This window comes from Hyperoodon ampullatus, assembly GCF_949752795.1.
Source record: "Hyperoodon ampullatus genome assembly, chromosome: 8".
Lineage (NCBI taxonomy): Eukaryota > Metazoa > Chordata > Mammalia > Artiodactyla > Ziphiidae > Hyperoodon > Hyperoodon ampullatus.
This window is the reverse complement of record NC_136921.1, coordinates 23,867,957-23,880,175: the sequence shown is the minus strand read 5'-3', so window position 1 is coordinate 23,880,175 and position 12,219 is coordinate 23,867,957. Positions and strand designations below refer to the sequence as shown.

The 12,219-nt window shown below is 37.0% G+C and overlaps 1 protein-coding gene across 2 annotated transcripts in view; it reads left to right on the top strand.

Annotated features, from left to right (window-relative positions):
- SPAG16 (sperm associated antigen 16) overlaps positions 1-12,219 on the top strand; it is a gene marked incomplete at both ends in the record, with an annotated part of 879,991 nt that overhangs the window by 620,900 nt on the left and 246,872 nt on the right. For both annotated transcript variants that reach the window (XM_079709890.1, XM_079709889.1), the window contains one exon: positions 6,601-6,666. In XM_079709890.1, the coding sequence (XP_079566016.1) occupies positions 6,601-6,666 (66 nt within the window). The remainder of the gene's footprint in view (positions 1-6,600; positions 6,667-12,219) is intronic.

The window sequence follows — 12,219 nt, the reverse complement described above, 5'->3', positions numbered from 1 at the left end:
TTAGTGATGGTATGTTTGGTTGCTTATTTTATGATTACTTGTGATTTTATATTTTATGATTATTTCATTATTTTATATTAGGCCTAATTTTTTAAGAGTTTTTAAACTTTTGAGTATTAGGCTTCTGTAAGTATTATTTTAGTATTTTTTTCAACTTTTCACATGGCACTATTGATAATAGAAAAGCTTTTAATAATTAAAGAGGTAAGATTAATCTTCTTCCATAGGGTTTACATCAGTCAGGTTATGCTAGGTTGTGTTATGGCAACACAGTCTCCGAATCACAGCAACATTTATATCTTGCTCATGGTCTGTGTCCTCCGTGAGTTGGAAGGGAGAGCTCTCCTCATCATACTCACCTGGGATCCAGGATCATCTCTCAGCCACCTTGAATGGTGCTGGTTTCTGCCATAGGAAAAATATATCCAAGGAGGGTGTTGTACCTCTAATTGAATGCTAGAAAGGTGTGGTTGGAGAGAGCATGAGAAGGGCACTACATGTCATTTCCACTCACAACTCTTGGGCCAGAACTCATTACATGGCTCCACACAGCCATGGGGGGGGCCAGGAGGTACATATCTACCAGAAAGGAAGAACACTGGAAAAAAACTAGCAAATGGCACTAAAAGGTTGCCTCCCTCTTCTCACTTCAATTTCTTGCACATAAAATGTTAGATTACTTTGTAACAAAACAGAGGTACTGTCTTGGCTCTGGCATTCTTTGCTTCTGCCATCATGGATTAGTGCTTCTGTTTTCTCATCTCCAAAAATGGGAATTACAATACTACCCATCTCATTGAGTTGTTCTGAGAATTAAATGTGATAATGAAAGTAAAACACTTAGCACAACACTTTAAGTACACAATAAGCACTCAGTAAATGTAAAGCTGCCTTTTTTACCTGGAGTCATCAGTTATCTCCATGTAGTTGTTTAAAACATTAAGACACAATGGCATAGTCAGTGGCTAAATATGCTACTGGGTTAGAACCAAGTTATGGCAAAGGAATGGAAGGAATAAGACACTGCACATTTAATGTCATGACTGATCAAGATAAAAAATGAATGTTGGAAAGAAGATCAAGCTATTTACCAAAAAATAAGCATATCTTGTGAGTGTAGATTTTTTCCAGTTTTCAGTTGTGATCTTAATGTAACTGGTTACTTTTTCATTCAACAACTGTTTATGAAATCTACCAGAGCTGTCTTGGACTTTGGGGGTGATAGAGTGGTGGACAAGACAAACAACTTGTTCTTATGGGACTTAATTGTAGTGGGTGGAAAACTAACAATAAACAGGGAAACAAGTAATTTTATTACTTGTTTATTATTGTTATTAATTTCATTAAGTAATTTTAGTTAATGAAGAGCGATACAAAAGAAACAAAACAGGGTGACCTATTTGTTGGGTACCAACATCTGCTGAAACAGTTAAGCGCTGGAGTCTCACAGGCTTAATACAGTAGAAGCTTAGTTCTCATTCATAAACTGTCCAGTCAGCAGGTCCTGACCAGTGGCTTTTCTCCTTGTGGTGGTTCAGAAACCCAGACTCCTTCCATCTGTGCTGTGCCATATTCTAGAAGCTCCTCTGCCTTCAGCCTGCAAACAGACAAAAATAAAGAGCTTAGAGGATTGTGTGGGATATTTTACAGGCCAGGCCTATGTTGGACTTATTTCACAATTGCCCACGTTTCACTGGGCAGAACTCAGTCACATGGCCGCACCTGACCTCAAGTCTGGCTGAGTGCCCAAGGGGAAAAGGAAAGCAGTTTCACAGAAATTTCTTCTACTGTAATGAGAAGATATAAGGGGAAGGGGGAGAATATTTGATATCAGACATCACTGGAAAGGTTCTATTGGAGTTGAAAGCAGAATGGGAAGAAGGACAAGGGCATGTGTATAGCTTCCTGGAAACATCCAAGGTAGAGAAAATAGGATGTACAAAGGCAGGAACATGCTAGGCCTGTTAGAACAGAAAGGCCAGTGTGACAGTGTTATGCTTTGGTGTCTATAGTTATTTATTTATTCTGACAGGAAACAGGAGGTTTCTGGATCAGAGCTCATGCCATTTATTTGCTCACAGAGCAGCTCATGTTGATTTTCCACCCCCCAGTTCCCCATGGGGAGAAGCAGTGAGAACCAGGTGTACCCTGTAGGAACAGTGGGGTTATGTACCATGGAAAGGAACCACCACATTATGAAACCCAGTGCCCCTCCACTACTGCAGTAGAAAGAGAAAGAGAAACCTTTGTTCTGAAATGTAAGCAAATCCACTATAGGAGGAGAAGGGGAAGGACTTTAGACTTCCCAACACTGTAATGTAAACAAGTGCCTCAAGGAGAGATACCCCTAAATCTCTCCGGAAGTCTCCATCTTCAGGGTTGCTATTCAAGCATATTTTGACATCCAAGTGCAGTACTCTGCTCAGAAAGCCCTGACCTTATCAAAACATGAAAAGAATCATGGAGCATAATGTGTGAGAAGGGAGAATGGTAAAGGATGAGGTCAGATAGGCAGACAGAAGCCAGATAATACAGAGCCTTTGGAACTAAGAGTTTAAAATTTATTCTACATGCAATGGTAATTGGATGGCTGTAAGCAGCAGAATGGCATAATCTGATTCAGGTTTTATTGATTACTTCAGTGTCTGAGAGAGAAATGGATGGGGAGTAGGGTGAGGTAGGAGCAGGGAGATGAGTAAGGATGCTTCTGCTGTTCTCTTGCTCCATGTGATGATGTCCTGCACCAGAGTGGTGACAGTGGAGGAGAGCAGAGGTGGGAAGCTTAAGGGCATATGTTGAGGAAGGAACTGATATAAGGGGTGGGGTGGAGGTAGGGAAAGAAAGAGAGTTATTCTAATTCTCAGGTTTTTTTTTAATTTTTATTTAATATTGGAGCATAGTTGATTAACAATGTTGTGTTAGATTCAGGTGTACAGCAACGTGATTCAGTTATACTACACAGGTATCTATTCTTTTTCAAATTATTTTCCCACTTAGATTATCACAGAATATTGAGCAGCCTTCCCTGGGCTATACAGTAGGTCCTTGTTGGTTATCAATTCTCGGGTTTTTGACTGCCTAGGTTTTTTGTTTGAGCAACTAGTGATGTCATTTACTTAAAGGGAAAGATTTGGCAAGGGTCAAGAGAGGCAGTTGGGAAGTAGTAAATCAAAAAGCCTGCTTTTGCATATCATGTCTAACATGCTGTATCAGACAGGTCACAAGCAGGAAACAGATGATACATGGAGTACACTCAAGTTGAATGGTTACAGAAATGTGAACAGGGTTAAGGGACCAAACACAGCACCCAAACACTAGCAACAGTAGAAAGCTATTACTACCACTAGGTCTGAAGGGGCTGGGGAAGAAGAACATTACAGAACAGTGTGAGCTGTAGCCATTGGAGAGGACCTGCACAACATAAGCAGTGGAATTAGGTAGAGGGCAGAGCCAATAAGAAAATCACAGCTGAACAGGAAGGGAGCTGAAGTGGTCATTTATCCATCTTCTACATAGTTCCACTCTTCCATATCCTGCTGATGGTTTTCTCTTACTGAATCCAACCAGAAGGAGGAGAACCTGAGAGCCCACAGTGATGTAGTTAGTAGAGATCAGGGCACAGAGCAGGGAAGGGCCAAATGGGGAATGAATCTGAGAGACAAATAGAAAAAACAACACTGATGCTGATAAGACTCCTTCGTGGGGTCTTTAAGGAGGCAGATAGATAGCTAAGGGAGAGATATTAATTTGGACATCATCACTATTTCAGTGGTCTATCTAGCGTGTAGTAAAAGCTAATATTTGTAAGCTCTTACTTTGTGATAGGCACTGTTCCAACATTTCACATGCATTATCTCATTTAATTCTCAAAACAGACCTATAGGTTAAATATCATTATCGCATTGGACATGGGTAATAGCGTTTAACCTATAGATTTGTTTTGAGAATTATTTGAGGCAACTGAAGCACAGTGAAGTGAAGCAACCTGTTTAAGTTCACATAGCTATTTGGTAGCAGAGCCAAGAATTAAGTTCCAGATGTTTTTATCCCCAGAGCCAATAATGGAAACCATTATTGCATACAGCTTCTCTGAGAGAATCAAATACTGGAGTAGTGACACGTTAGGTCACATGATTTTTTTTTTTTTTTTTTTTGGTAAGACTCTTCCCTTTTTTTTTTTTTTTTCATTTTTTCCACTTCTTTGAAAGAAAACAATTCTGACAAGAATTCATCAAAGAAGATATTCTGAAATTTAATGCCCTGGTGTGGGTATTGCTTTTGATTAAGGCTGTTTGAAGACTAGAATATTAGTAACACACATATTCCCTATACCACAAAAAAAGAGTAGATTCACTTTTATCTTGGAAACAAAGCTGGATCGAAAAGCTTTTTTAACTTTCCTTAATTCATGAAACATTTATCTTCGAATCAGGTTTTGTTATAGCAGCACAAATGTGGTCCATCAGCATTTCCATTATAACCCCATATTTCCAGGGCTTTTCATGAATGCCTTAGAGATTCTACTTTGAATTAAAACTTGGCATTCAGGATTTGAATCAGAAAACTCCATTTTCCTTACCAATTAATCAAATAGTTTAGAGGTTCTCAGTTTAGAAGAGGACCAAACATAAAACTTTTATTAATGCAAAGAGCATTTTAAGACAAATTTACTAACAAATATTTTAAAATATTAACACTCACTATACAACTATAATATTATATAACTATTTATATTAGTTCTCAAAAAAATTAACCATAAACGCTCCTAAGATAATATATGAAAGATAACCATAACATCTTATACTTTGCCTTTTTGGCTTTGTAAGTAATTTATCTCTACTTTGGGAATTTGGGTGATTGGAAGTCCTCAGCATAATTGGTTTAATGTTATTAAAAGTATCAAGATACTGAACCAGAAGAGCCTAAGTAGGGGGAATCCTGAGAGGGTGCCAAAGTATTTCAACATATTTTTATGAATTTTAAATTCATGTGGGGAAATTTTGCATTCTATACAAAGGGATTAACAGCATGCATTAATTCTGTAAATAGATATTTGAAATATAATGTGCTTAATGCAATGGCAGTAATGAGGATTGAATAAGTTTAGTTACAAAGCCTTTCCACTTAGTTCCAAGCTATTCCATGAATGTTCTGCAACAACGAGGGGGCATGATGATGACCCTGTATCTTTAATATCTCATTCTGCAGTCTTTTCTGTAATCTCTCCTCCAGCCTTAAATGGTTTAGGACTAAGTAAGCACAAGGTAGTGAATGAAAGTAGATGAAGCCTTTTGAGTAAACCTGCTCTCCTGACTGACTTCTCTCCAGCCACACTGGCCTCCTTGCTATTCCAGAAACACACCAGGCAAACTCCCACATTGGGATTTGTTCTAGCTTTTCTTCTTCCTGGAATGCTTTTCCTCCAGATGTCTGCTTGCCTAACTCCCTTACTGCCTCAGTCTTGGTTCAAACCCTGCTTTCTGAGCGGGGTCAAACTCCATCACTCTACTTGATAATTGGATTTGCCCTTAGCCCTTCAATCCCAGGACTCATGACACCCCTTACCCTACCTGACTTTTCTTCTTTCCACAATATTTACTATCTTCTAACGCACTTTGTACCTTTGTACTTTCCCTCTCCCCCTGGAATGTAAGGTCAGTGAAGATGGGGTTCTCTGTTTTATTCACTGACATATTCTAAGCACCTAGAATTGTGCTGAACATATATTAATTGCTCAAAGATATTTGTTAAATGAATAATATACTGTCGAATGAAATCTGAATTTCTGCCCATAACAAGAATCTACAAACAACATTCTAGATATAACTTTCTCTGTTCCCTGGTTCTTCTATGGAATTTGAGTTATTTCCCTAAGATAGGTAAGAATGCTCTTTGAACATCAGTGTCAAAATGAAAGGTCCCACATTTAAATCCTTTTTGTAATGTGTTATGGGCCCATTTTTCTTAAAATTGTTTAAATTAAAACTTGGAAATTTTGTGGTTAAATTGAATTTTAGTTTTAGCTATTGTTTGGAAAACATGACCTGAATGGGTAGATGCATAGTATGGTTTTCACAAAACAAATGCCTATTTTGTGTTAAAAATACTACTGGGCACATTTGTAACATTTTTTTATACTTGTAATGATATTAATACCAAACTGTGAAAGTTTATGGTTTAAAATGTGATCTTGTGATTAAAAAGGAGAAAGAACCCCACACCCTCAACAGTGGTGAAAATGTGCTGAAAACAAGGGCTTTCTATAAGCGCTTCACTACTTGGCACCATGGCTTGAAAGCTATGTTGATTGCAGAATAGAGTCAGTTAGTGAGAGTTCACCACCGGCTCAGTGGTATAAAAGTGAGGACCCTGGAATTTCAGTGTAGATACTAATGCTGTTGGCACATGCACCAGCACAGCCCTGTCTGATTCTGAATGGTAGTTGACAGCAAAAGCTAACCTTTTCTCCCATGAGTATGTATTAGTTTTATTTATGGACTTAAACATTACTTTGAAACAAATAAGATCTGTTATCTTTCCTCTTCTTTTCACATATTAAATTGAATTTATTTGATTTGTATTTCTGCTTTGTTTTCTTAGGGTAAATGTGAGCAGTCCCTCTATGGTCACATGCATTCCATCAATGATGCCACCTTCACTCCTAGGGTGAGTTCAGTTCTCCCAATAAATTATTTTACTGCTTCATATATACAAATTCATTTTAATGAAACAAAGTTCCAGAGAAAAATGGCACATTAACAGGGTGAGAGAACAAATTTGAGAATTAATTATAGCAGTTAAAAAAATATATATGTAGTATAGGGTTACAGAAGTTTAAAACACACACACTATACAGTGGTAGAAACAAGGAGGAAATCTCCTATTGTACTTAACTCCACTTAAACCCATTTTTAAAAAGCTTTTTGTCTAATGTGGGCTTCAAGAAAGTAAGTGGGATATGAACTTATAAATTTTAAAGTAAAATCATAAAATAATAAAAATGCTCGAAAGGAAACCTATAAAAAATGTTAAAGAAATAGGGCCTTTCTTCAGGTTAGAATAGACCAACCTTGATATGACAGTTCTTCAGTTCCTCATGGACAGGTTTCACATATGTCTTTATGTAAACTGATGACATAGCATAAATATTTATCTGTAGTTTGAGATATGTAGATATCAGGATGATTTCACCAGTGATGAAGATTGTTAAACATGGCTTTGAGTTTCTGTGCCACTTGGGGTTGTCTCTAAAAGAGTTCAGATAGTAATCATGGAAGGATGATTTAAGTTTGTTCCTTCTCAGATGAAAGCAATTTGACTAGATAGATGACCTCTCAAGTCCCTTCAAACTCTATGATTTAATTATAGTTAACATTTTAATTTGGCTCTAAGTTCCCAGGAGAGTGTAAATCTTAATTCCATACTCCTCTTTCTTTTCCAATTAGCTAAAAAAGAAATCTGATAGATCACCTACATCTAACTTCAAAATGACAGCTTAGTCAAAACTCCATTACTATCATGCTATTATTATTCTTTCAGAGAGAGAAACATATTCACTAAAAACCATTCTTACTAAAGGAATGTTGTTTACCTCAACTGAAATTGTGCTGGTGTCATCAGCCCTGGAATGTTCATGATTGGCTCAACTAAAATTAAATTCTAACAAATTTGTCTTAGTAAGGAATCTCCATTTGATTGACTCTATTGAGCCAATATATTATGGGTTAGTCCTAAATACCAAGTAAAATTTTATTTCTAGCAGAGTATAGAACCATTTAAGCACTGTAGACCCACATGATAGGATATTTATGCTAAAAAATCTATTAAGTGGCTTGGAGCTTCACATACCCTAGGAAAATTAAATAGAAGCTAAAATGAAGTAAACTAATATTTTGTAAGTCAGGCATTTATTTTGGTAATCAATATCATAGCTGAAAAAGCGTACCATTTAACATCCTAAATAGTAAAATTAATAAATATGGAAATAGCCAAATTAGACTTAGTCAGTAATCAAGGGACACATACATTAATTATGTATATTTCAAAAACAGGATAATGAATGAGGTCTAGGTGTCCAATATCAAAGTGGCTAATCCGTTTTTGCTTACACACTTTGTACATACCAAAGGGACTATTACAACCCTATTCCAAATCAATATCCCAAAGCCTCATTGAATTTTTCCATTAATTTATCTCTTCTTCACTGGAAATAGTTAATAAACTATTAAGGAAGTGATGTTTTGTTATGATGAACGACACTCTTAAGTAAAATTTTCCATCACTCACGTCAACTGTTTTGAAAACTGTCGTATTTCACGTACCCGGTAGGGAATGTCAAGAGGGAGGAGGCAGCAGTAACTGAAAGACTTCCAGGATGTCTCAAGCACATGGCATCGTGACACAGTTCACATTCAAACCTCAGGCAAAGTTGTGGTCATAAATGCATCATGTGGTACATACATGGCAGGCAGATATTTGAATTATTTACTGTTAGCTCTGCTAATTGTCTGATGCCTTAGGGATATGCATTCAAGTTACATTACCAGTTAAAAATGCGTTCAGCTGTTTACATAAACACAATTTTAGGAAAAGTCTACAATTTTAGATTTGTAAGCAGAAATAAAAAATGTAAAACTCAGTGTTATCCAGCTAGCAACCAAGAATCACGGAAACAAATATACAATATACAGTATATATATATGGTTCTGTAAAGCTGTATAAATTGTATTTTATTTCTATGTTATAATATTAGAGCTCTGATGTCTTCACCTCTGACCGATTTTTCTGTTGGAGATAGACATTTATTTAAAACCTCTTTTTAAAGTAATCTGTTAATGAAACACTTTAAGGACCTATGAAAGCTTTTTATGAGGTCAATTTTGGAAAGCAAGACCAAAATATTTTTTAAAAGTTGACAGTAATTGCTGGAATAATATTAATAGACACATACAATTCAATGTAAGTAAAAGATTGTTTTAAATTATGTAAAAATACATAGCAAGAAAATGAGCAGGGTATTCCTATCAGAGGGAGTCTCCCCGGCCTTCAGTTTTCCAGGAAATTGACCCATAGTCTGACTAGTGTAGGGATTCCATCAAGCCTTCTAGAAACTCTTTCTGGTCCTCTTCTAGAGTGATGTTACGGTGGGGCGGGTGTCCTTATCTCTCTGTGGACATTCCCAGCTGTTCTGAGAGACACATAGTCAGGATGATTATGCTGTGCCTGCCTGGTAAGGCCAGGTGAACACTATAAATCAACTCTATTAGAATACCAGTGCATCTTTCCTTGGGAATATTTACCTCCATTTCACACATTCAAGCTGGGAATTTGGTCTCAATTCATTGGTCATTAAATGAAATTGAAAGGCTGTGTAGCATCAAAGAAACTACTAGTAGTTCTAGAGGTCTAACCAGCTCATGAAAGGAAACTTCAGACCTACCTCGAGTACTATTCTCACTTCTTTTAATTGGCGTGTTGTTTTATTCAAATACTGTTATATTGATTATTTTAATGTAGAGGTGTATATCTTTATTGTAACTAATTATATAAAATACGGATATTTTGATTTTGAAGTGAATGATATAATATATAGCCTTAATAGAAGACTAGTCAAATTCTAACTTGTTTCCCACCTGTATAATTCCATGGGAACTGTAACTGCCGTGAATATGGTGAAAGAGAGTGAAGTCTATCAGTTTTTTCTTTACAGTGGTTGCGAGTTTTAAACAAATAAGAGGGAAAGGGGTTTAATAGTAATTTGTAGTAAAGTAGATACCCCCTCTGTTGGCCTTGAGTCATGTGGAGGGCAAGAGAAATAATTTCCTGTTTTAGAGAACTTGAAGAAGAGTGAAACTATGAGAAGTAATTCAGGCCAAGAAGGTGAAGGAAGTGTTTGGAACAGAGAGTGGCATTACAGGGGAATTGGTTGATCATGTATATGGATCATTAGAGGATGGAGTAGAAGGGTGTGTGAGAGAGAGGAAGGGTAATGGGATAAGATTAAGGGACAAACACAGCTCTTTGAAGATGAGAGTCTATGTAATAAGGGAAAACATGCTGGCCTGGGCACCTATCAATAACAGAAATAAGTATAACAATCACATTCTGCATGTCAAAATGGCCATAGAATCAAAATGACTGTATCAAAATGAAAAATCAAAAACCAAATACTCATAAAATATGATAGTATAGAAAAAAGATTAAGTCCACTCTGCATTTCCTATCCCTAGGTATCTTACCCTGAGCTTCCTATCCACAGGTATCAGAGGTTATGGATTCAACTTGTCTGATAAAGAGTTGCCCCAGGAAGTGTGGGCTAAGTCAGCTTTAGTTCCAAAGTCATTGAGGGCTGATTGGACTTTCAGAATGAAGTCATGGATCATGGATCAAATGAGATATTTTAAAATCAAAATGTGCCATAACCCCGCTGAAATCCTAAGGTAGATTCACTGCTGTGCTTCACTACTGGAAGCTCCAGTCACTCTCCCTCATTCTTTGAAGGCTAGAGTTCCTGAATCACTGTCTTTCCCTACACATATGGCTCATGCAGCACTCTGATCACTTTCTTGTTGACCACTTTTCCTCCAACACTTCTTTATCCTCAGTCGCATACTCCCGAAGTCAAACTGCGAGCACTTTGTCATTAACTGTAAATGCATCACTTCCAAAATCTCAATTTCAAGCATTGCTTTTCTAAAGATACCTGTCTTCCAGCTCTAAGTAAAGCCAGTACAATATTTCCACTTCATTGAGAGCTCTAATCAGCTAAAATCTTACTCAGCATCTTATCACCTTTCTGCCTTTACTTATCATTTTATCCCAGCCTGGGTTCCTCAGTTGTCATTCTGGCAATTCCACCACAAAGGACTTTGGTTCAATTTGACCTCATTTTTTCTGTAATGCTTAACTGGCAAATCTACATTCTTTGGCCTATACTGGGACAGACTAAAAAACACTGGAGGAAACTATACAAACAAACTGGTTTTTTTCTTTAAATTAACTCTAAATTTCCCTTTCCTTGTTTCATTATGTATTATTTCAGTTCAGATGTATGTATATCTATATCTATATATCCATAATTTCTTTGACTTTTGAGTGGTGGTATTATTCCTGCATTATATCTTATTCCTCCATGTTGCCCAAAAGTCTCCCATATCATTTTCTCCTCAACAATTCAAATATGAACTCCAAGTCAACAACTCCCCTGAAACTCTCTGATTTCCATATTGTTTCATCTAATGACCATTTCTCCATTATTATTAAACTTTACTTTTCATAGTTACTTTTAAAACCTTCTTTTTGAATCCTGAGAAGTAAAATCTCCATGGTCACTGCTTTTTAAACTACTGTTCTGGATCCTTCTCTACTACCTGACTCCCAAATACTAAACTGTATCAAGACTCAATCTTAAATTTTATTCTGTAGCAGGTTCTCTTCTTGCATCATCTCACTCAAACCTGTGGCTTTTAATTTCATCTGCATATGATGATTTCTAGGTAAATCCCACTCTGTACTTCAGACTCACTGTTAGCTATTTTGCATCTCAGCCTAAATATCCATATCTCATTTTAATATGCTAAAAATGAAACTATTGCTTTCCCTTTCTCCTAACTGGTTCCTTTCCCCATCTTTTCATTAGTCATTGTGACCCTGTTAATCCCAATGCAGAAGCAGAAGGATCAGTCATGGTTCAAAACTGTCGTGGGACTTTCTGTCTGTTCACTTATTTATTTATTTATTTGTTTGTTTGTCTGTTTGTTTATTGTGGTACGCGGGCCTCTCACTGTTGTGGCCTCTCCCATTGTGGAACACAAGCTCCGGACGCGCAGGCTCAGCGGCCATGGCTCACGGGCTTAGCCGCTCCGCGGCATGTGGGATCTTCCCAGACCAGGGCACCCGTGTCCCCTTCATCGGCAGGCGGACTCTCAAACACTGCGCCACCAGGGAAGCCCTGTCTGTTCACGTTTTTTAAAAAATCTCTCTACACTGGAAAGCAATAAAAAAGAATGAGAAAAAGGACATTTTAAATCTTGTTTGGCTCAATACCTCCAGCATCTAGTATAGCTTATTTTGTGTACTTAATATTAAAAAATGTGATGAATAAGTGCAGAGTTTTAGACAAATGAAAGCACACGGATTTCATTACAGCATTGTATCATTGCATCTTATTTATTTCAACTTTACTGGCTTTCAAAGTCCTGTGGATATTGAACTGCAAGA